Here is a 26,091-nt window from a genome sequence, read left to right as displayed (position 1 = left end):
CTCTTCTCTTAAAATTCCTTCAACTTCATTGTTAACTTCGTCTAACTGATTGTTTTCTTATTTCACCCATCCCCCATCTTTCTCCTTCCCCCTTCCCTCCCTTTCCCTGAGGCAGATAGAAAAGGCCATTTTTCTTCAGAGAGCCTGCTTGGTGTAGTCTGTAGTGGTTAAGTGCGCGAACTCTTATCTGGGAGAACCCACTCCTCCACTTGCAGCTGCTGGAATGGCCTTGGGTCAACCATAGTTCTCGCAGGAGTTGTCCTTGAAAGGGCAGCTGCTGTAAGAGCTCTCTCAGCCCCACCTACCTCATAGGGTGTTTGTTTGGGGAGGGGGAAGGTAAAGGAGATTGTGATCGCTCTGAGACTCTGAGTATAGGATGGGATATAAATCCAATCTCCTCCTCCTCTTCTTCTTCTTTCTGTTGAGCTAAAATCCCCTTCACAGACAGACATGACTTCTGTTTATTCTGCCTGGGTGAAAGTCATAGGATGGAGACTTAAATCTAACAAAACAAGTATGTTGAAATAAAGTGGCACACCTTCGGACTACAATATTCACTCTAAGCTGTGGAGTCTTCTGAGCAAAAATTTGTGAGCTACTGGCATTAAAGTTGTGAGCTATTGCATAAATTAGTTTGCTTTGGAGCTATTTTTCCTGAGCTAGGACAAAAATGTGTGAGCCAGAGGTTTAAAAACTAGCTCACACTGATTCAACTTAGAGGGAACACTGTTTTGGACATCTCTGTTAGAGACAGCTTTGCCACAGCTAATGGTGCACTTCCCACTCCTCCAACTCTTCAACATGAGGACCAACATCTCAGCCTAAGGACAAATGAGGATCAGTGTTGCATCCAGATAACCTTCGGTCCATTCAGGCCAACAGACCACCTCTTGGACAGATGATGTTTTTCACCATCAAGATGAAGAGGCTGACAATGCCTGACACCTTTCAGAGGAGGATCAGGAATCAGCCAGAGTCAATCAGGACATTCAACATATTCCAGATCACCACTCCAAACAGCAATCAGAGGAGATGTCCTTGGCCTCAGCACATCAATGGAGATCACTGACTCATACCCCATATCAACTCAATACCAGGGACTGTGATCCATACTCTTTGGGCTAGGGTTCCCCAAGATGGTACCGTTTTGGCTTTGGATGTCATGCTAGACAGCTGCAATATTCTAGATACTGGTCCTACTCTCAGTTATCCTCTTGAACCCAATCTAGAGCCTGAGAAATTGAGTGCCAGCCAAGATCTTAATACAGATACCTCGATAGAACTTATTACTACCATTCCAGCTTACGTTGAGATCATGTCTCTTCCTGGGCACGATACTCCTCTACTCCTAGGCTGTCTTCCAGGGAACCAGTGCTGTCACTTCCAAACCCAGGTGTTACATGAGCCTGACCAACAGATCTTCGAGACATTGAAATAACCATCTTTGATGGAACTATCCTTTGTCAAGGCTGAGAAGTCAGACCGTGAAGCCAAGGAAACCATCCTGCAAAAGGAGTCAGAGGAACCTCGACCTGGAAACCTCTTACCGTCAGAGGGCTCCAAAGCTTTCCTCAGCTTCTAGAAAGAATGGCAACAGCAAGTTAATCTTGCATCTGAGTCTCCACCAGTGACAGATGTGGTGCACAAGATTCTACAGTCAGATCTTCCACCAACTGCAATACTACCCATCCTTCCAGTACATTTGCTTGCACTGAAGGAGGCACTGGATAGATCTGCCTCTGCACCCCTCATCCCAAAGAGATATGAGGTGATGTATAAGATCCAAACAACAGGAGCAAACTTCCTCCTTTCCAGTCCACAGTCCAGGGTCTATTCAATCATAGTCCAATCATCCACAAAATCAAGACAACCACATAACATCACTCCACTGGACAGAGAGGGAAAGAAAATCAACCTTCTGGGAAGGAAGATCTACTCCCTCACCACCATGTTAACTTAGCTAAGCTACAAACTTACTCTTACTTTGCAGTTTATACTCACTATCTTGCTGCACAATTGGAACCCTCATGATTCTTTTGATGGCATTACTTCCTTTTGCTTCAAGGGATCTCCAGAGTTGCTAAACAGCAAATTGCCACAGAGAGACACTTCTGCACCCTGCTTCTCAAGCTCTCTTGCTTCTGTGGCTTTTAGACACCAAGCATGATTTAGATCCACTAATTACAGCCTGATGTGAAATCCAGAGAGGAAGACTTTCTGTTTGATGGTGATGGACTGTTTCATTCTTCTGCTGATGACATCCTCACATCTGTTGATGACAGTTGTAAAAGGCCAAGAAATCTGAGAGTTACCAGTAAGTTCAGTAAGCACCCATACAATCCCAAATCCTTCAGACAACAAATGCCAATACTATCCACAATCTACTAACCAGTGGAGAAAAAGATCTTTTGCCTCAAAACATTCTTACCAGCAGAAGCACAAATCAACTCCAGCCACTAAGAAGCCTTCTCAACAAAGCAGTCAGTTTGATGTTTTTCAGTGCCACTACGAAGCCACACCATTGCTATATACTCCCCTATAGGGACCCATCTTTTGCCCCATTTGAACATTTGGGAAGAAATAACATCAGACCATTGGGTCCTCACTGTCATCAGGGTGAGGGTACAATATAGAATTTGAAACACAACCACAAACACACCACTATCAGCCTGTAGCCAGAAAATTTTAGATGGGAGGGGGACCAGGGGATAAAAATTTAGGTGGGGGGCTGCGGGGCTGGTGAGTGAGAAAGGCAGCTGACGGGTGACCGAGAAAGGTGGCGGGTGGGTGAGAAAGGAGGCAGGCGGGGATGGGCGTGCAAGGAAGGTGGCAGGTGACCAAGAAAGGCAGCTGGAGGGTAAGGAAGGTGGTGGGTGGGTGAGGAAGGCAGCGGGCAGCCAAGGAAGGTAGAGGGCAGGTGAGAAAGGCAGGCAAGGAAGGCAGTGGGTGACTGAGAAAGGTGGTGGGTGAGCAAGGAAGGCAGCGGACACGAGAGAAAGGCAGGCGAGAAAGGCGGTGGGTGGGTGAGGAAGGCAGTGGGGCTGGCGAGGAAGGCGGTGGGTGACCAAGAAAGGGGCTGGAGGGCAAGGAAGGTGGCGGGCCACTGAGAAAGGCAGCTGATGACTGAGAAAGATAATGGGCAGTAGAAAAAGGCAGGTGAGAAAGGCGGTGGCGGCCAAAGAAGGCATGAGGCAGGTGAGAAAGGTAGTAGGCAGGAGAGAAAGGCAGGCGAGGAAGACGGCAAGTGAGCAGTGGAGGGGCCAGAAAGGTAAAGCAGGGGGAAGATTAGTGGGGTCTGGCCCCTCCCAGGGCCCCCCATAGCTATGGGCCTGCCACTGTGTGATAACGCCACCTTCTCAATCCCTCCTAGAAGAAGTGAAAACCATCTTAACCAAAGGGGCCATCGAACCTGGTCCTCAAACATTGTGGTTGAGCAGTGACTAAGCTAACCTGTTCAAGTTGTTTGGCTATATTTCATGCTTGAGCATGAAGACAAAAACTAATGTATAATTGTGGCATGTGGAATTTTTTATAATGAATTAACAAATACTTGAATTGTATTGTGTAAACATTGCGCTGCAACTTTGCTTCTCCAACTCCAAACCTCAAAGAATTTTTTAAAAGTTGCTTGGAAATAATTAAAAGTCCGTTTGTGAACAGAAGTGTTGTATCAGAGAGGTGTTTTATCAGAACCTTTTCAGAAGAATTCTGAAAATGTAAACTTCTAATGGTGACAGTCTAAATGAGAAGTCAGATAAAATGTTGCCCCCTCACTTCATCTTTCATGCATTGCTTAGAGGCCTCCAAATAGAATGCAGTGCACCAGGAAAACAAGACCAACAGAACCTAGATCATTGTTACTAGAAATGCTGGGGGTGTCCTTTTTTTCTGGGGGAAATTAGCAAAGGATGACCCTGGTAAAGCTTAAGAGCTGAAATTTTGCCAATAATACGAAAGTCCAGTATCAGAAGGAAGACTTCAGAGTTAAAAGTTTTTAAAATGTTTACTTAGAAAAATATGTAAAAATACAATCACACATAAAACAATCAGAATGCACACAATCAAGTGACTAGGAAAATAGAGATGAGCGATAGGGAAATTTAGGGATTGTTGAAGAGGGCAATATTACATGTTCCAGTTGTGCAAATCTTCATTTAGAAATTAAAGATGGAGATGAGTGCTGCCATTGTCCACGTCTGAACAAGGAGGTGTGATTTGCTCTCATCTTTTATAGCATTTGGAGAGGTGGAGATGCTCCCAGAGCGATGACTCTGGATGGTCATTAATGGGGTCTTTCCTGGGTACCTGAATAGATTCCAAGTTCAAGACAAGTAAGCGAGAATGACCCTTAATGTTTATCCATGATGGGCTTTTGGTATCAATTTCGTTGGGACCCCACTACTTTTGTAGGGTAATCCCATAGAGGCATGCAGCACCTCCTGGCCACAGTATCCTGTGAGGATCATTGTGATTAAACATATCCTGCTTCATAGACTGTAGCCCCATACCTCTTGAATGCTCTTATGTAGAAATCTGTGGAACTATATTCCATGCAATGTGCTTATGGTTGGGGCAGGGTTTTTTTTTCTGCTGGAGCCTGCAGGACGACTGGCCGGACCTGGCATGCGGCAGCCATGTGCTCCCAGGCCAGGTGGTGTGGCCGAATATACAAATTAGGTCCTCCTGTGCTTTTTCTACAAAAAAAAAGCACTGGGCTGGGGTATACATATCCTGATTGATAGACTGTGGCCCCCAACATCTTGAATGTTCTTATGTGGAACTGAACTGTATGCAGTGTGCTGATGGTTGGGGTCAGTGTTAAGAACATAAGAGAAGCCATGTTGGATCAGGCCAATGGCCTATCCAGTCCAACACTCTGTGTTACACAGTGGCCAAAACCCAGGGGCCATCAGGAGGTCCACCAGTGGGGCCAGAACTCCAGAAGCCCTCCCACTGTTGCCCCCCAAGCACCAAGAATACAGAACATCACTGCCTCAGACTGGGAGTTTCAACAATATGCTGTGGCTAATAGCCACTGATAGACCTCGGCTCCATGTGTTTATCCAATCCCCTCTTGAAGCTGGCTATACTTGTAGCCGCCATCACCTCCTGTGGCAGTGAATTCCATGTGTTAATCACCCTTTAGATGAAGTACTTTCTTTTATCTGTTCTAACCCAACTGCTTAGCAATTTCATTGAGTGCCCATGAGTTCTTGTATTGTAAGAAAGAGAGGAAAGTACTTATTTCTCTACCTTCTCTATCACATACACAATCTTGTAAACCTCTATCATCACCCCTCAGTCAACGTTTCTCCAAGCTAAAGAGCACCAAGCATTTTAACCTTTCTTCATAAGAAAAGTGTTCCAACCCCTTAATCATTCTAGTTGCCCTTTTCTGCACTTTTTCCAATGCTATAATATCTTTTTTGAGGTGCAGTGACCAAAATTGTACACAGTACTCCAAATGAGGCCGCACCATTGATTTATACTGGGACATACTGGCTGATTTGTTTTCAATTCCCCTCTTTATAATTCCCAGCATAGCATTGGCCTTTTTTATTGCAGTCGCACACTGTCTTGACATTTTCAGTGAGTTATCTACCACGACTCCAAGATCTCTCTCTTGGTCAATCTCTGCCACTTCACACCCCATCAACTTGTATTTATAGTTAGGATTCTTGGCCCCAGTGTGCATTCAATGGCCACGTTGAACCTCATCTGCCATGTTGATGCCCACTCACCCAGCTTCAACAGTTCCCTTTGAAGTTCCTCACACCACCCTGAACAATTTTGTGTCATCCGCAGACTTAGCCACTTCACTGCTTGCTCCCAACTCCAAATCATTAATCAACAATTTAGAAAGCATCGGACCCAGTAGTGAGCCCTGTGGCACCCATTGCTTTCCACCCTCCACTGAGAAAATTGTCCATTTATACTCACTCTGTTTCTTATTAATTAGCCAGTTTTTGATCCACAAGAAGGACTTGTCCTTTTACCCCATGACTCTTGAACTTTCTTAGGAGCCTTTGATGAGGAACTTTATCAAACTTTCTGGAAGTCAAGGTGAACAACATCTATTGGGTTACCTTTATCCACGTTTGTTCACTCTCTCAAAGAACTCTTAACAGGTTAGTGAGACAAGATCTTACTTTAGAGAACCGATGCAGAGTCTTCCTCAATAATTTTTGTTCATCACTGTGCCTACAAATTCTCTCTTTTTATAACGGTCTCCACTAAGTTTCCTGGTATTGAAGTCAGACTGACTGGCCTGTAGTTTCCTGGCTCTCCTCTGGAAACCCTTTGTAAAGATGGGGGTGACATTAGCTACCTTCCAGTCCTCAGGAGTGGAGGCAGATTTTAATGAAAGATTACATATTTTTTGTCAGTAGATCCACAATTTTACCTTTGAATTCTTTCAGAACTCTTGGATGTATGCCATCTGGGCCTGGTGACTTATTAGTTTTTTAATTGGCTTAACTGTTTAATTGTCGTTAAACTTGAGAGTTTAGTAGACAAAGGAGGTCATAGGACCTCCTTTCTCGTCACCTCAGTCTTACTCAGATCTTTCAACACCCCTCTCGAAATCAGCGGTTCTGGAGTGGGCAAAACACTTCTCATCATCCACAGTAAAGATGGAGGCAAAAAATACATCCAGCTTTTCAGCCATTTCCCTATCATCTTTCAGTAAGCCTTTTACCCTGTGGTCGTCCAAGGGCCCCCCTGCCTCTCTGGCTGGTTTCCTGCTTCTACTGTATTTGAAGAATTTTTTATTGTTGGTCTTTATGTTTTTTGCAATATGCTCCTCAATATGTTCGCAATGAGAGGCTTGAGGATTGCATGAAGAATTTTGTAGTGCTAAGAATATTTTACAAATGATCCTAGAAAAAATCCTCATAGTTGCATTGTTTCAGACTGAGTCAGATTATTTCAGTATCAAACTTAAATTTTACACAGTTATGGCTTTAGAGACCTTTCTCTATTCACATTTGAAACATTACCCCTTATGTAAGCTTTGTGATACCTTTGCTTTTACCAGCAGATGTCACTGTTGTTAAACTTGAGAGTTTAGTAGACAAAGGAAGTAATTTTCTGAATAAAAATCCACCATTTCAAAGTGAAATGGGTGAAAAAATAAGTGTTTCCATTCTAAAACTGTATTTTTGCAGTAAAAAAACAGATTTTATTTTTTTAAAAAAACCCAGAACATTGTATCGCTTCTGCTCTAGTTCCAGTGTTTCAACTGGGTAAGTTGTTGTCTTTGTATCTTGGTTCAATAGGGGATACCTCTGTGTGGGTGTGATAATCATCTTGGTTTTATTTAAAAGGTGTTTCCTGTTCCTGTTTGAAGGTTGCTCGAACAGCCTCTTTGCACAGCGTACATGCACAATTTTGGGTGCAAAGGAAATGGCTTCATTAAGGTTGATTGTCGGGAGGGGAGAGAGAGAGAGAGAGAGAGAGAGAGAGGAAAAGGAAAAATCGCCCATTTGATTGGCTGGATGAATAGCTCTGATTTATGGGATCCATCTGTTTCCTGTAATGAATTCATAAACCCATCAAACAATGACCCAAACCAATTATGAATGAGGGAAAAATACATTGGCATGCTATGTTTAATGCAGTGAGGCACTTGCATTGTATAATCGAAAATTCTTCTCACATATAGCACTTTGAAATGGAGATGCTGTGTTTAATGGAAGCTGTAAATAAATCCTGTCACAGCAGCAGCCAAGAATGCATTGCTGGATTTAACTGTTCCTATACCAGAATGCTCCCTTGTGTTCTATCTCTTGTTTCATCTCTAATGAACAATTGCAAGTTCTGTGCAAATCTGGGGAAGAAATTCGGCATGTTAGGGTATTCAGTGTTAGTTGGAGGTTGGAAGTCCATACAGCCAGAAATCAGCACTTGAGAGGCTTAAGCATTCCTTCCTTTGGTCCCAGAAATGTGCTTAAAAGCTTTTGTAGTAATTGAAGTCTTGGTGACTGATCCCATTCATTGCATTAATAAAATCCATATACAGTTTCTTAACGCTTTTGTGTAGAGTTGGGATTCCTCTGAGATTTTAATAATTAAAAAGCATATGTAAGTAATTATTGGATTTGTTTCTGTAAAATTGGATTAGAAAGTTATATACCATTAACCTATGTAGTTATTATTAGCAATAAGCGGTTTGCTTAGAATCTGGGAAGCTCTTCCAGTGTGTTACAAATATGTATCTGTCATTAAAAATCCTAGGCAATATGGGTTTCTCTTAAATTCCATGCTTTCTTTCTGTTTGTGCTACAATCAATACTGTCCTCTCTGTTTCCAAAAGAAAAAAATATATGCAGGCTGCAGTTCTTTAGTGTAACTTAATAACTAAAATAGTACATTAAATATTGTTATTTAGAAATGAACAATGCAGAAGACAGTGGACTGATCTCAACAGCATTAGGATGACAGTAAATGAGATTTCATTACTGTATCTCAAACAGCTCTTTCAATGACAACGGCTATGGCAATCAGGTGAAAGGGTAGACAGGCAACCTCTTGTGTAACTGGCAAGATCTTTTTGTAGATTGGCAGATTGGCCCTTGGGTCTGATTAAATGTGTGGTGCACAGCATTTTAGTGTTCTAGACAGCATTCACTGACCGAAGCGGCTGCCATGTAAGCTTTCATCTTATGAAGTTTGCTTGGTGAGAGAAAATGTTTGTACATTCAGAGGGAAACCATTGGAGGGATCAAGAGAGGTGATCTCAAAGAATTGACAGTTTATAAAGTCAGTTGCTGGATCTGCTAAAGCAGAGAAAGCACTAGCAAAGCAAATGCAGTCACTCAAAAGCAGCAGGCATTTTCCCACAATGCAATAGCAGATCTCCACAGCTACTCCGCCAGCAAGGAATGTTATAAATTGTGTATAAGGGATTTTAATTTAGTATGTGTTACAATTTTGATGTCATTTTTATATGTTAAAATATTTTATACGTTAGTTAAAATATTATTGTTATTATACCTTTTATACATACCTTGATATTTACCTTATATATACCTTTTTATATACCTTGATGTCTAGTCATTTTTATATACCCCTGTAGTATTTGACACCCCAAACAGCAGGGCAATTTGAAAACAAGGCCTGGGGCTTTAGTTTATCTTGGTGCTGTAGCTGAATGCCTTTCATCCACATTCAGTAAGCATGCAACATTTATTTTTGGACAGGGCACTTTTTAATTAAATGGTTCCCTGTTCTTTAATGAGTGTGAAAATAGCTTGTGTTTTTTGTACCATCAGTATAAATTTAGAACTTATTTATAGGTTATTAGAAAATATTAGCCACTACAAATAATTTTCAAGAAAATTAATTCTAAGTTAGTAGGCTGATTACCGCCTTGTTCCTAGCTAGTGCAGTCAACAGATTAGTTTTTAAAATCATTTTATGGTTTTGAACTGATTGATTACATTTCAATATATTCGCATATTTTAAAACACAATTATTATATTTTCACATATCTCATAAAGAGGTAGGGCATTTTCCTTAACCGTGACAATAGCTTTCACTGTCATTGTTTAATAAAAAGGAAATATTAAAAAAAATCTTTTTTATTTTTTCTAATATAATAACATACCAGACTCCAAAGTGGCAGAAAAAATAAACAAATTCAAGGTGTTGTCAGTATTTTTGAAGATTCAGATCGAAAACGTGGCCTGGCACTGATCCACTGCTCTGTCAGCTTCAATATCTTGTGGTTACCAGGAGGAAAAAGATATAATTGTTTCTCTGTCAAAAGAAACTAAAGAGAATACCCATATTCTTTTGCACACTGTTTATTTCACAAATTGGGACTTGATGCATTTATGTGTCCTGCACAGTAGTGAGTCCTTCAAGAGTCCCATAACTTTTTAATTGGAATGCCAAGTATATTGATATTACTTATTCAATGACTGGTGCCAATGGAATATGATTTACAGGTCACTTCTACAAATAAGCAAGAAATTTAGGAAAACCAGCGTTTATTCTCTCCCTGTGTGGTTATTTGGGGATTAACACATTAGGAAAAGTTTTTTTGAAGTGTTGATTGTTGCCTTCATAATTTATCTTTTTCCTTAATAGGAATTCAGAAGGACGGTTAAACAGTATATCTTTCATATTTTCTGATATGAACCTATGCTAGGGAAAAGTAAATGATCCATTAAAATGCCTCCAGAGAACCACTTTAGAATGCCTTTTGCCCTCTTTAGCTGCATTTAATAAATGGTTTAGATGTCAATAAGATTGGTGAAGTCTTTCAATAAACTATTAATTCGTCCATGAAAGAAGAACCTAACCAGCAAGTAATGAATAATTGGACTATTTTTTATGAATGGATATGTAAGGTTTGAATTGTGGGATATACTTGCTAATAAAGCTAACTTAGCAATATGTGATTAGATATAGGGGAAAGAATTTAATCAAGAGTTAACCGATAGTTGTACAACATGGATTTGATGTTTACGTTAACCACCTTCTATACCTTCATATGTTTTATGTCAGATATATCTGTTTTTGTGTATTCTATATGAAGTCAATACAATTCATGAAAGGTGAAAAAAAAGAAAAGAAAAAGATTGGTGAAGTCTACTCCTGAAGGCTGTAACCATATATATTTTTAAAAAGGTGGGGAAGGTGCTTACACCAACCATATCAACACTGGGCCCAAATTTATCTGTTAGAAATCACATAGGGCAAATAATCCAGGAGAGCAAAGTTTCCAGTTTAGGCAAATAAGGAATTCTGAAGAACTGTATCCAGAGCCCCTGACCTGAATGGCTGCTAAGCAGTCAAATCTTGGCTGCTTAGTAAAATCAGCCCTGGTCAGTACTTAGAAGAGACACCACCAAGGTAGTTCAGGGTTGGTATGCAGAGGAATGCAATGGCAAACCACCTCTGTTCATCTCTTGTCTTAGAAACCCTAGAGGGTCACCTTAAGCTGTCTGCAACTTGACAGTACTTTCTACCACATATCCAGCATGCTAAGTCAAGAGGGGAGGGACCTTCCAACTCCTAAGGCTTCCAGCCCTATTTGCTAACCACCACAAAACGTTCTCTAGAAGTGCTGAATTGCTTTGTATACATAATTCATCTCTTTTTCCATAATGGGGGTTCATGAGCAGGAACATGAAGAAGCACTATAGCTATGAGTGGTCACGCTCCCATTTTAGCCAGAAAAGTTAGGCAGATCATCAGGTACAGGTAAAAGTTGTGCTAGTAAAGGTAAAGGTAGTCCCCTGTGCAAGCACCAGTCGTTTCCGACTCTGGGGTGACGTTGCTTTCACAACGTTTTCACGGCAGACTTTTTACGGGGTGGTTTGCCATTGCCTTCCCCAGTCATCTACGCTTCTCCCCCCCCCCCCCATTAGTCTTTCCTGGAGAAAGACTTATGCAACAACACTGCAAAACATCAATTGTTGAAGACAGTTTAAGCTGTATTTTAAATAGTATACATCCATTTTTATAGCATCATCAACATAAGCATCTCCGAGTGGCAGAGTAAACCAAGAATAGAGGAGGCAAAAGAAGTTTTATCTACTTAGTTACTGAAACCAAAGGCAGCTGTTTTTTCTACAGAGATGATGAAAAGCAGAATTGTTTATATTCTTTGCAGGTTTTATCTGTCTGTCGAAAATTTAACTACTTACGCTGGTTTGGATGGATCTAAACTACCATGAATGACACGAGTTTGCAAAAGCAATCCTTGCTCTGTTTTCCTGCAGCCTTGGAAACAGTCTGGTTTCTAGCATGGTGGCTGTGATGGGGAGATGATACTGGGAGGAAATGCCCCCTTAGTTCTAGTCACAAAAGCCTATATGTGAGTCAGGGAAGGGGTGACTTCTGCTGATTCCTTTTTCTTGCTGCAATCCCTCACATTGCTTCTCAAGTAGTTCTTGCAGGTCTCTCAGCCCTTCAGGACCAGTTTCGTAGTGGCACAGGAGAAGAGTGGGGGAAGGAGCAAATACTCATTCTTCAAACTTGTTTCATTTGTGGTTGGTTGAATTCAACCCATTGTCCAAACCTCTTTGCCATTTAATGTATTTCATATTTTTTTTTTCTAGGATGTATTCACACAAAATTAAAAGCATGATTACAATTTTATTGTGCACATCTGGATTTCTTTGCACACCGCATGTTTTCTTAGTTATCAATGAGTTCTTCTATTTGATCATGGGAATAAGCATGTATTTCTTCCTTCAAAACTCCAGAACAGCAGTTCTGAAAAGTCTGCCACAGTGCATGAAATTGGCGCTTTGCCCGTCCACAAAACTCACTTTTTTCCCCTTTGCCTAGCAGCCTGTGCTCTTTGAGCTGTTCTAATCCTCACTGGAACTGCCATTGGTATGTAGCTAGCTAGACTCTGTCAGTTTGTGTGCCAGAAGCTGGTGCATACTGAGTGCGTTTGGCCTCATTACTTTAGCATGTGTGAGGTATCTGATAGAAATCTGGAGGGGAGGTCTAAAAACATACATCATTCCTGGAATGTGCACACATGGCTAATAATAAATAACTGAATAGGTCTGAATGAGAGGAACCAGATAACAAAGGCTTAGAATGACACAAAATTGACCTCTGAATCAGTTATTCTGTCACTCTGTTTTTTGTCTGAAAACTGTGGTTGGGAATGTAAGACCTTTTTCAAAATGCCTTTTTATTCCATTTTAGTAACTGGTTATGAATGGATTTTTTCTGTCATTTCAGACAGACTAATGTTAGTAACCAGCATTAATGGAATTTGTTTACCTGCTCATACAAACCCACTTGCGTTGGGTCAGCAAAGTGTGGTTGAGCCATTTTGAGGGAAACTGCTTTTTTCCCATTACCAACTCCTTTGTTGCACTTCTGCATCACTATGGTGTGCTGTTTAAAAGGTCCACAGTGTTTCCTGAAATGCCATTTCCCCCCCTTCCCCCCCCCCTGCAATCTTCCTCGGACTTTTAAAAAAACATTCTAAGGTGAGTACTATGCAGCTCCATGCATCTCAGTAGTGCTGTTAGCAGTTTAGCACTCACCTTTAAATTTTTAAAAAAAAAAAAGACTGAGGAAGATGGCAAAGTGAAAAAGTTCAGGGAAAATAGCACTGTTTGAAGCGACCATAGCACTTCAGAGACAACTCATTAAAGGATGGAATTTTGCTGTATGAAACCCCCTGTCCCTGTATTTCTTTACTCGAAATTGGGTTAACAGCTAATGACATCTGGTTTAGAATGCTAATGTGAAAAGGGCCATAATGTTTTGGCTGTATACATTAGCCTTTCACGTTGGGTGAGTTGGATAGGGGCATGTTTTCTGTTCCAAAGCCTGAAGAATGTTGTCTCATGTGAACAAATGGTTTCACTGAAGAGAAGACTATCAGGGGAGGGACAGTGGCACAATTGAAGAGCCTCTGCTTTACATGCAGAAGGTCTCAGATTCAATCCCCAGCATCCCCAGCTATAGATTATGTGAAAGACCTCAGCCTGAGACTCTGGAGAGCCGCTGCCAGTCTGAGTAGACGATACTGACTTCGATGGACCAATGGTCTGACTCAGTATAAGGCAGCTTCATGCGTTTTCAAGATTGTAACCTGAAAATTATATATAAACAAAAGCTTGTTTTTGTTTGGGGTAACTGGGGAGTAAGGACCTTGAACTTAAAATAGTAATGCAGTGGTTTAATACATTCCAGTTACAGCAAAAGTAGGTATGTTCTTTATGTTAAGGATGACTGAATGAATGGCCAAAATACAGATTCACTAAAGACCTGCAAAACATGTTCTTAAGTCTTAAACCTAAGTAGTTCATTACAGGTTTAAGAAAATGGAAACTTAAATTGATTCTTTGATAACCTAAGAATGGTTAAGGGCATCATGTTACTATTTTACTTTTTCAGCCCAGTTCTGTAAATCCCATTTCACTAGTTTTCTAGAAGCAAAAAGGGGATAGGAACATTTGGAGGGGGGAATTTGTTATTCTAAAATGTTGCCTATTTAAGAATGTGGAATATTTTTAGCAAAAAAAAAAAGATTTTAAAACTACATTTGATTTGTTTATATGTGTATATATAGAGAGGAGGGAGTGGTAACTCCGTCTGTACCTAGTTCATAAATGTTGAAAGTATAACTTGCAAAGCATTTAAGCTAAGGAGCTTTAGTTTTTTAAAAGGCACATTGACTTATGTTAAGCCACACTGAGATTTATATGTAGCATGAATTCTTGGCTGTAAGCGAAAGCATCCTTATTTCAGCTAAGAACATAAGAGAAGCCATGCTGGATCAAGCCAGTGTTTTATCCAGTCCAATATTCTGTGTCACAAAGTGGTTAAAACCCAGCTGCCTTCAGGAGGTCAGGACAGCCAGAACTCCAGAAGCCTTCCCACTGTTGTCCCCCCAGCAGAGCCGGCACGTGGGAGTAGGCAGGGTAGGTGGATTCCTAGGGTGCCACTCTGCCTAGGGTGTCCCCCTCTCCCCTGATGAGCCAGACCGGGGTGGGGGGTGGGGCTTGCATACCGTACTCCTTGCAGGAGAGCCATATGCAAGCGTCGGCTCTCCCCATCCCAATCAGGCTTCCTGCAAAGCCTGATGGGTTGACTTCATATTGCCTATGAGATGCTGCAAGTCAAACGGTCTTTTGAAAGGATGTTTTGAGAAATCGGCGTGTACAAGTGATTTTCTAGAGCAATAATTTCATTCGGCTTAAGAAAAAGCTTCAGGTAGCGGAACGTGGATTTTTAAGCTGGTGATCACATGAATAAAAATTACCCTTTGGATCTTAACCCTGTTGATAGACTCCTTTTTGCGATCTGAACTTTGGATCTTCCATGGTTTTTTGAAAGAAGGAGGAAAACCAAGGAGTTGCACGGGAAAAATAGACTGTTGCTTTAAGAGACACTGCTTTTGAATGTATTTATTTCAGTGGTTGTTATTGTGATTGCTTATATACCACTAAGAGACTTTTGATATTTTCTAAGTAATTTATGAGTATTGTTTTTTCTTCAGGCATAGTTGCTTTTCTCTATCTGAGGGGGGGGGTTGCGTACCACACTCTGATACGCAAGCATCGGCTATCCCCGTCCCTGGCCTGCTTGATGATGAGGGTGCTGGGGGGGCGCTGCGCAGGGGTCTGCTTTGAACGGCAGAACCCGTAGCGCTGGCCCTGCCCCCCAGGCACCAAGAATACAGAGCATCACTGCCCCAGACATAGTGTTCCATCTGTAAGTTGTGGGTAATACCCACGCATGGACCTCTGCTCTATAATTATCCAATCCCCTCTGAAAGCTGTCTGTTTTTATAGCCACCAACACTTCCTGTGGCAGTAAATTACACATTTGAGTGAAGAAATACTTCTTTTTATCTGTTTTAAGGCTACTGCTCATTAATTTCCTGGAGTGCTCATGAGTTCTTGTATTGTGAGGAAGGGAGAAAAATACTTTCTTTCTCATCTCTGTCCCATGCATAATTTTGTAATCCGCTATCATGTCACCTTTCAGTTGTTTCTCCAAAAGCCCTAATCTCTTTAACCATTTTTCATAGGAAAAGTGTTCCGTACCCTTAATAATTTTAGTTGCCGTTTTTGCACCTTTTCCAATAATATCTTTTTTGAGGTGCAGTGACCAGAACTGTACACGGTATTCCAAATGAGTCCACAAATTTATTGGGAGGGGGGGTTGAGTATTTGTGTGTGTGCATGCGTTTACATGGGCGTGCATGTCTGGAAGTCATAGTTGGCTTCTGGCAACCTCTATTGGGGCTTGGACACTTCAGAGAGGTGGCTTGCTTGCTTGCCTGCCTCTGTGTCCCAGCCCTGTTGTTCCTTAAAGGTCTCCCATCCAAGTACTTGCCAGGGTCAGCCCTGCTTAGCTTCTGAGATTAGATGAGATCGGGCTTGCCTGGGCTATCCAGATCAGGGCTGCATCCTAGATTTATATAGGGGCATTATGATACTGACATTTTTTTTCAAAAAATAACCTTCCTAATTATTTCCAGCATACTGTAATTGTATCATGGTTTCCTTTATAGCAGTGGCTCCCAACCTTTTTGGCACCAGGGACCAGTTTTGTGGAAGATAATTTTTCCACCGACTGGTGAGGGGGGCGGCGCTGGGGTTTTTGCTGCCCCAGGCTGCCCTCCCGCCTGTGCCCTGTCCTTGCCCCCCCCATGGGGGTCTTTAAATGGGGGAGACACTGGGGCTGTTTCTGCTGCCTCCTCGCTAGGTAGCCAGGCAGCGGAAGTGGCCAGTCTGCCTCCCTCTCCTATTTATTTATTTATTTTATTTATTACTTTGCATTTATATCCCGCCCTCTCCGCAAGCGGACTCAGGGCGGCTTACAGTATTATAAAAACAATCAATTCCATAAAACATATAAAACCATAATACATTTATCAGTTTAAAACTATTACGCTATCTCGATCCAGTCTGGCGGTATTGGGTTCTGACTATGACCACCAGCTTCTGTAGGATGTCCGGTGGCAGCTCATTTTCAGTCAACCAGAAATGCCTGTCTAAACAGTTCGGTCTTACAGGCCCTGCGGAACGCCGACAGATCCCGCAGGGCCCTTATAGCTTCTGGGAGGGTGTTCCAGAGTTCTGGTGCTGCCACCGAGAAGGCCCTAGATCTTGTTGCGCATAGCCTGGCTTCTTTTGGGCCAGGGGCAGACAGCAGATTTTTTGTCCCTGATCGCAGTGCTCTCTGGGGGATATATGGGGAAAGGCGGTCCCGTAGATAGGCAGGTCCCTGACCATAAAGGGCTTTAAAGGTTAATACCAACACCTTGAAGCGAACTCGGAACACAACAGGCAACCAGTGCAGCTCTCTCAGCACTGGCTGAATGTGCCCCCGTCGTGGTAGCCCCATTAACAGCCGTGCTGCAGCGTTCTGCACTAGTTGTAGTCTCCGGGTTAGCGTCAGGGGTAGCCCCATGTAGAGAGCATTACAGTGATCTATTCTTGAGGTGACCGTATTTAAAGGGGTAGGTGAAGGTCGCAGCAGCACTGCCCCTTCCACCTGCCTGGGACCCAGGTGGATGAAAGAGGTGGTGTGGCCTTGCTCCGAGGCTGTCTGCCCTGTAAGGGCAGCTTTGCCTTTTTCGTCCACCTGGGTCCCAGGTAGGCGGAAGGGGCAGCGGGGCTGCTCGCCTCACTCTGATGCTGCCTTCCCTACGCTCACCTCTTTTGTCCACCTGGGTCCCAGGCAGGCAAAAGGAGTGCTGTGGCGCCTCTGCCTTGCGGTCTGGTTGCTAACAGGCCACAGACCAGTACCAGTTCATGACCCGGGGTCTGGGGACCCCTGCTTTATAGTATGGGAATTTTAGAGGTGTGAAGAAGGATATGTTGTACAAAAGGTGACAATAGAACTAAAGTGTGTCTCAAAAGTTACGGAGGCCTTTTGGATTATTCTCTAAGGGGAGGGAAGAACTTTCTTATTTGTAAATAGAAGAAAAAGAGATGGGATTTATACCCCACCCTTCACTTCCCCAGAGTCTCAGAGCAGCTTACAATCTCCTTTCCCTTCCCCTACCCACAACAGACACCCTGTAAGGTAGGTGGGGCTGAGAGAGCTCTGACAGAAACTGCTCTTGAGAGAGCACCTCTGACAGAGTTATAACTGACCCAAGGTCACTCCAGCAGCTGCATATGGAGGAGTGGGGGATCAAACCTGATTCTTCCAGATAAGAGTCTGTGCACTTAACCACAACATTATACTGGCTCAAAGTGAACTACAGGAAATTGGGATCTATTCTTGAAAACATAAGAGCTATGCTGGATGAGATCAGTGGTCCATCTTGGTTAGCATCCTGTCTCCACAGTGGCCAACTAGTTCCCCTGGGCGGCTAACTAGAGAGCATAGAGGCCAAGGTTTGGATAGTGCTTCCTCATCCAAGATTAAATCATAAATGACTGGCATTCAGCATCTTGAGACCAAACAGAGTATGCCTGTGTGGCTGCTATGATACCCTTGATTGGGAAAAGGACTGAAAGGAGTACAGTGCCTAATTGTCTAATCCTTCCCTCCCTTATGAGGGGAGTCTATCCCCACTGATACTAGTCCTTGGGTTACCCAGTTTTTCCCAGGCCTGCATCACCACCCAGACACCACTAGTGATGACTAGGGATGGGCATGAGCTGGGAAAATGGAGGTTCATCCTGGTTTGTGAGGTCCCACAAACCGGGACAAACCTCTCCCACTTCACAAACCAGTTCGGGTTCATGAGGTTTTCCTTCATATTCCCTCCCTTCTTTCTCCCTGAGGCCGGCAGAATGGAAGGGGCGGGGGGAAGAATCCTCCAAAAGTGATTAAAAGGCTTTTGGGTGAGGCAGTGGGCACCAAAATACCATCTGTCCTGTCCTGTCATCAACCACTGTCATCAATTATTATAGTCTGTTATGACTGGCTGAAGTGATTATAGTTAACTAATACCAGGACTTTGTAGAAATCATGTGGAATAATCTTGATGCCATCTTTTAGAGCTATTTAATTTCATAGTTTTTAAAGGTGTTTGTGAGTTGTGTGCATCTTACAATTAATGCTATAACCCACCCTGAGCCAGTTTGCAGGAAGGTTGGGATAAAAGTCAAATAAAATATAAATAAATAAAGGGAACATTTTGATAGCAGGCACTGCATGGAAGTGAATGCCCAAGGCTGGCGTGTCCCAGTCAGCCAAGTAGGTGGCTGCCTAGGGTGCACCGGTGCCATGGGGCGGGCAGTGGGTACCCCCTCCCCGTGTGCTCCCTCCTGCCCTCCAGTCCCCCTTCCCTACCACTGCCACACTTGCCCTTGCTGCCACCCTCTTCCACCTCACCGTCCAGGGGTTCTGTGGGTGGCAGCGGCAGCAAGGAAGAAAGGGCTGAGTGGGGGCAGCGCAGTAGCATGCTGGACCACAGGAGGTCTTCCCCTGGCAAGTGGGAGGGAGGGGGGAGCATGATGGTCATCCATCTGCCCCACCAGGAGTTGACAAGGAGGCCTTCTTTAGGCAATGCATGGGGGACAAACTCCCCAGTCACTCTAAAGGAGGCAAAAAGCTACAAGCAAACTGCATTCAACACTATGGAAGGCAGTGAGGAGGCTGAGAGCCCAGTGCTCCTTCTTCTCTGGTTGTTGCTGCTGACACCACAGCTGTTCTCCCTCTTCTCTGCCTCCTCCTTCTCTACCTTCATCTTGCATTCATGGCCTCAGCTGCCATGGACCAGCACTCAGGTAGCAGCATGGGGAGGAGAGGAGAGGAAAGCCGACCACACACACAGCCTTTTGGGACTGGGGGGAACACAGCCATTCTCGGCGGCCCAACTCAGCCATGTGCCTGGTGGAGAAGAATCTCACTCCTCTGCCAAGTGAGCCCCTCACAGGTCTTGGGGGGTAGCTGCTAACGCGGTGATCCCACTCCTCCTGCCCTGTTGCCGAGGCTGAGGCAACTGTCGCTTCATCGTGCCCTTTCTCCCCCCCCCCCCCCAGGGGAAGAGGAGGCAGAGGCCATGTGGCTGGGCTGGCTTTCTGAGGGCAGCTGAGAGGAAGTTTTGACAGCACCTCCAGCTGCTGCTGAGAGAAACTAGGACAGAAGGGAGGGAATAAACGGTCACAATAGGCATGTGTGGGACGTATATATAGGGTGTGGGGATTTTTAAAAACTTATTTATATTTGTACAATGGTGTGTGAAGTGTGCTGACTTACATCACTCTGCCTTTCCCTCAGGTGGGCAGAGCCAGAAAGTCTTACATTTTTTTTGGGGGGGGAGTGGAGGGAGGGGCAGAGGAGGCCATCTCTGTGGGGGCAGGATGTGTCACTTGTGCCACTGTCCATCTGTCACTCCACACTCCCTGAGGCAGGTGGAAGCTTGGTATCTTCACAGCAGACCGAATTCTGTGTAAACCCCAGCAGCCCCTTACACACACACTTTCCCCCCGTTAAGTACACACAAGAAGGAGACACAATGTCCAGTTTTATTTTTAAAGAATATTATTGTTTGTTATTATTGGGACCTTTCCCAAGTGTGGGAAGGGCAGCAGCCGCCCTCCCACGTGATTTAAATTGCCCAGGAAGGAGGGGTGGCCCCCAGCCTGGGGTGCCAGCAAGCCTGGCACTGGCCCTATGAACTCCAAGTGGCAAATTTGCCACTGAACCTGCTCTCCTGTGCAGCTCACATTTGCAAAAATGTTTTAAAGTGAATTTCCCCTTTAAATGGGCTTTGCTGGTGGGTGCCGCACAGGAATGGAGGGCAAGTGGCAAGTTTGCATGGCGCCCGCTTGCAAAAGTGATGTAAGGTGGATGCTTGGAAGGGGGGGCTGAAATAGATCCATGCCATTTCAGCAATCCCTCTCCCCCCCCCTCCCCCGTTTCTCAATATGAACCCTAGAATCCTCCAAAACCATGTTGATGGTCCTGGGAAGCTTAACCTCCTCTAAAAAGATGAGAGAGAGAATCCCAGTGAATATACATCATGCAAAACAAGAAAATAAAATAAAATCAAACAAGTTACTCCTAAAGTTTATAGTTAAACACATCACTTCTGTCAAGTCTCCCATGCTCTTGTTTCTCTCCCAAGTGACAACCCAAAGGAACATCTGTGTGTGTGTGTGTGTGTGTGTAATTTGTGGTGTCAAAAAAATGGATGAAAATATAAATTTAAAAAATTCAGAAACCATTTAAATGTAGATTAGTTGTGTTATGATTCCATTTGCTTCTAAATTGTGTTAGTCAATGTTGCCCATAAATAGTTGTAAAAGAAATGTACCCTGTGCTGATATTTTAGCATAAACTTTGGGACTATCTATCGCTGATTATTTGCTGTCTAAAGCTGGTCTTACAAGGGGGGGGTTTCCAGGGGAAAGGGCACACAGATAAGAGCCGCGTTTCACTTGGTTGCCTTTTAAAATGACTTAATTTTTCCTACTGTAATCTAATTCTGAATATTTCATTTTCCACAGTGCCAGAACCTATTAAGACCAGTTTAAGCCAGCCCCAACCTGCCGGTACCAGTACCAATACTTCCACCAGCACTATTACTAACAATAGCAATGGCAAGCGTGCATCTGCCAATGGGCAGCAGCCAGCTGCATCCCGATACTTGCCTCGTGAGGTGCCTCCACGCTTCCGCCAACAAGAACAGAAGCAGCTCTTAAAGAGAGGCCAGCCTCTTCCTACTGGAACTCTGATCAGCACGAGCCCAGCACCCGGTACTGGACAAGCAGGAGCAAGTCCTCCTCCACAGCCAGGAGCAGGGGGACATCACCACCCAACTAAGACTCAGACCCCAGCAGGTAAGAGGCTTATGTTGAAAAGAATTACATGGAGAGGACTCGTTTGGGTGTGCATTTAAATAGCTACCTCAGAACTGCTCCCTGTCGTTTGGAGTATAGACCGTTTGGAGGAAGAGATTTCATTAACCAAGATACATTAACTTTACGTTACCTTTATCAGCATATTTTTTCCTGGCTTCCACTTGTCGTATCCCAATGATGTATGCTGATCATAGCTCTTGGAACGGCGGGCAGAATAGAACTATGGTAAATGAAGTCGAAGTGAAGACTTGTTTTAGGACTAAACTAGACATGACATGGGGATTGTGGCGGAACCGGCCCGATTCTGCCTTCAGACCCGGTCCCGTCAGCTCCCTATTGAGTCGCCAACTCCTGGAGGGAGCTATTTCTCCTCCTGCCCCTTGGGCGCGCTGCCACCACCTGCTCAGTCCCGGGGTTCAGATTGAGAGGAACAGGACTCCCAGTCCCCCTCTCCAGCTATGAGGCCCGGCCTCAAGGTCCTCTGCCACCCTACACTTGGGTTTCACAGAGACCTCAGCGCTTCTTTGGGGCACCCCTGGAGGATTGGCACCTTATCCAACTGCATGCCTTCCCCCTTCCCCGGGGCCCCCTTCTCCACACAGCGTGGTCTAAAGCGGTCTGGGGATCTATGTGGTACAGAGTTTGACTGCCAGCATTTAAACAGTAAAAATATATTTATTCAAAAAGAGAAAAAGATAGGGAAAGAAAAACAAAACAAAAACAGTTGCATTTTAAAAAGTAGCACAGCACAGCACAGCAAACAGCATGACAAAGGAAAGGTGTTTATAAACGCTTTCTACTGTCCCTGGTCTAAACTTGTCCAGTCTTGAGAATTACTTACTTGGTCTGCCTGCCTGGGGCCTCCCCGGCAGGAGCCTCCATGCTCACCACATGCTTGCTCGAGCGCTGGCTTCCAACTGCCCTTCTCTTCCTGCTAACACACATGCCAAGAACAAAAGCACTTCCTGCCTCTCTAGGAGACTTTCCCCCTAAAGTTGTTGGTTTGGCTCTGGAAGGGAGGGGGGGGGTTGGAGGGAGGCTACAAAGCCTGCTGAGGAATTTACTGATCCCTGCCAATGAAGCACCAGCACTCTAAGATGGTGTTTCTCCACAGGGATCTACAAGTATTTATAAGTGGGTGCACCTGTTCATCTCTAAAGTAGGTTGCGTGATTAAAGGGAACTAAAGCCTGTCACTCCCCCCTCCCGTGCTGTTGTGCTTTCAGCACTGTTCCAATGCCAGATGTGAACCAGGACTGGAGTACTGAAAGCTCCAGAGTTCAGTGAGGTAAGGGTTGGGAAGTGTTAGCTTCCCTCACTTACACACTTATGCTTGTTATAAAAAAAACCCCAGATCCATACCTGCCACTGCATTAGAAGTGAATGGGTGGACACACTGCTCCTCACATCTGTTTTGACCCTTATGAAGTGGGCTTCTTTGCTGTGATTAATGGGATAGTTTTTGAAAAATGTACCTACTTTCATGACTGAAAGAGCATGTTTAGAAATCTCTTGAAACTGGTGAAATTTGGAAAGCCCAGATAATCTGTTCTGGTAATGGATCTTCAGATAGAACTCAAAACACTGTTATGTAAATAACCATAAAGGAACAGGGTTTTACCAATAAGGCCAAGAATTCCACAGCATTCTGGTATGGATAGCTCCAGGTTGAATTTTTGCTGTGAGCAGTGGGGATCAATAAACTGAGACTGCATGTAAATGGAAGAAGGAGCTTACCTTTCTTTATCTAGTCTTTTACAGCTGGTATATTTGTATATCTTGATTAGGCCATAATACAGGGCCAGCTTCCTCCAAGTCAATACAATGTTAGTTTCTTCTTAATGATCTGCTGTGGTTCGGATTATTGTTAAGGTATGAAGCAGGCTTTACAGAGTAGATCAAGCTGTTGCTTTTCATACAGGTTATCCCTGGTTAAAGGAAGGAATATGTGGTGTGAAGAGCTGTACTCTGTTCAGTTTATCATGGTTAAACTATTATTTCAGTGTCTGCAAACAGCAAATTTGTCCTACAAGCCAGGAAGTAATTTTGCATTCTGCAAACACTGCAGCCTCATGTTAGTTGACGTGTATATAATTTAAGATTTGTTCTGATACAACTTGTAAAAGGAGCATTTTCCCTACTTTTTCACGACACATGAAGTGCACACCGTTTATATTTGGTTTCCAATTTAACACTTTTGACAGTGCTTCAAACATTCATTTTGGGGAGTAGCACTAGATTAACACAACTGTGAGCACAAAGAGAATGTTTGGCTGAGATAGGCACAACAATTCCATCAAACTGTCACTTCTAAAACATGCAATTACAGGAATTAATACCACTAGTCCAAGATTTATATAGATATAAAAAAGGCAAGTTTTCAGTATCAGCATATAGGTATTTTAATAATTAAATTACTGAAAGTTTTAGCCAACGTTCTTAATTTAAAAAAAAATTAAAAATTTGTTTTAATTCAGATTAGAAAAAATGTGCTCCTAAGGATACCGTGGGTTAACAGAGATACTGTTTATTGGCTTCTGCAAAGGTAGCAGAGTTTTAAAAGATACTAAACTACTTGGTCATTAAAAAAAAATAGGTTGGATTTCTAACTATTAGATAGGATTGCCAGGTCTTATCCGGGTGGGGGATCTGCATGCCAGTCGCATCGCAGGGGGGACGATCTAGCACTTGGTTATCATAGAGATTTTTCCCAAATGCTAGGGCGTCCCTCCCTCCAACGTGCCCGGAATGATTATGTCACTTCCAGGTGATGTCAATGTGCGAGGCATGAAGTTTTTAAAATGGAGGTTAATGTAAAAACTTACATAACTCCTAGAAACATTTAATGGATTTTAACTGAGCTAAACACTACCCTTGCCCTGACCTGGATGACCCAGACTAGCCAAGTTAAGCAAGTTGGCCTTAGTTAGTATTTGGATGGGAAACCACCAGGGGATTCCTGGGTTGCTATGCAGAGGAAGGCAATGGTAACCATCTTGTTAGTCTCTTATTTTGAAAACCCTGTTCAGTTACCATAAATTGGCTGTGACTTGAGGGCACTTTAGACACGCAAATATGTGACTAACAACTCAGTTTCTTTATACACAGCCTTCATAAATCTGGAAATTGGCTTTTGACTCCATATCCAGAGATAATCTCTGGGGAAAGTGCCACTTAGATTGACTGGAGACTCGTATTTTTGATCCAGGCCCTCAATACCGTTGTTAGAGTCAGATGCAACAAACAAGACCTCCTAACTCAGGTGTGTCAAACTCATTTGTTATGATGGCCGAATCTGACATAAATGAGACCTTTTGGGGCCAGGCCATGTCGGGCTGTGTGTTTTAAGATTAGGTAAATTTAAGTTTAGCTAGCAGAGATAAAAACTTTATAAAGGACACAGACACATAATTAAAGATTTTTTTTAAAAAAACTTAAAACATGCTTAAAGCATTAGCGATTCGTTGGTCTTAAAGGTTCTTTGTATTTCTCCCATGGGATCCAGGGAACAGGGCAAAGGAAGCTCTGACTCTTCCCTTCCTTCCCAGGGGACTAGGAGGGGGAGGAGCCTCAGCCGATAGAAGGAAGAGAGGCTTGACTCAGTAGCTGTACTATGCAATTGAGAGAACCTGGCAAAACAAGCTCTGCCTCCCCAAGGGAGGAGCATCAGCCAATGGAGAAAATAGAGGTCTTGCTCTGTAGCTCCTGTGTGATTGAACAAGCCTTGCAAAACAAGCTTTATGCAGAAGGAAGCAAGAGGGAGGGGAAAGGAAGCAGATAACAGACAGTTGCTCAGGAGACTGATAGGAGCCCTCCAGGAGCCTGATTCAGCCCCCAGGTCACATGTTTGAAACCCCATCCTAACTAATTTCATTCCAACAGCAAAGGGAGTCAAGCAAGGCTGCGTTCTGCCCCCAACTCTTTTTGCCATCTATATTAACAGTCTTATTAAGAATCTTCACCTAGTAGGTACCCATCCTCCCTCTTCGGCGGATCGCCATTTAGTAGCCCTACTTTTTGCAAGTGATACAATCCTGTTGTCTAGGTCATCAGTAGTCCTTAGAAGGGCAAGAAAGCAATTTAGCCTTTATTGCAATCTAAATCATTTGGAGATTAACTACCAAAAATCAAAAGTAATGACCTTCAGCCCAAAACCCAAGGTAAGGGAGTAGAGCATAAATGGCCACAGGCTACAGCAGGTGGGAGCATATAAGTATCTTGGGGTTATGATCCAGGCCTCAGGGTCAAAAAAGAACATAAGAACATAAGAGAAGCCATGTTAGATCAGGCCAATGGCCCATCCAGTCCAACATTCTGTGTCACACAGCGGCCACACACACACACTGTGGCTAATAGCCACTGATGGACCTCTGCTCCATATTTTTATCTAACCCCTTCTTGAAGGTGGCTATGCTTGTGGACGCCACCACCTCCTGTGGCAGTGAATTCCACATGTTAATCACCCTTTGGGTGAAAAAGTACTTCCTTTTATCCGTTTTAACCTGTCTGCTCAGCAATTTCATCGAATGCCCACGAGTTCTTGTATTGTGAGAAAGGGAGAAAAGTACTTCTTTCTCTACTTTCTCCATCCCATGCATTATCTTGTAAACTTCTATCATGTCACCCCTCAGTCGACGTTTCTCCAAGCTAAAGAGCCCTAAGCGTTTCAACCTTTCTTCATAGTGAAGGTGTTCCAGCCCTTTAATCATTTTAGTTGCCCTTTTCTGAACTTTCTCCAATGCTATAATATCCTTTTTGAGGTGCGGCGACCAGAACTGCACACAGTACTCCAAATGAGACCGCACCATCGATTTATACAGAGGCATTAT

The 26,091-nt window shown here is 43.5% G+C and overlaps 1 protein-coding gene across 7 annotated transcripts in view; it reads left to right on the top strand.

The window, feature by feature from the left end:
- The window catches only part of TNRC6C (trinucleotide repeat containing adaptor 6C), a 297,145-nt gene that overhangs the window by 120,733 nt on the left and 150,321 nt on the right, over nucleotides 1–26,091 (top strand). For all 7 annotated transcript variants that reach the window (XM_060252964.1, XM_060252971.1, XM_060252969.1 and 4 more), the window contains exon 4: nucleotides 20,910–21,242. In XM_060252964.1, the coding sequence (XP_060108947.1) occupies nucleotides 20,910–21,242 (333 nt within the window). The remainder of the gene's footprint in view (nucleotides 1–20,909; nucleotides 21,243–26,091) is intronic.

The sequence above is a fragment of the Heteronotia binoei genome, chromosome 13 (assembly GCF_032191835.1).
Source record: "Heteronotia binoei isolate CCM8104 ecotype False Entrance Well chromosome 13, APGP_CSIRO_Hbin_v1, whole genome shotgun sequence".
Classification (NCBI taxonomy): domain Eukaryota; kingdom Metazoa; phylum Chordata; class Lepidosauria; order Squamata; family Gekkonidae; genus Heteronotia; species Heteronotia binoei.
Note: the sequence above shows the minus strand (reverse complement) of the source record. Positions and strands in the feature narration are given on the sequence as shown.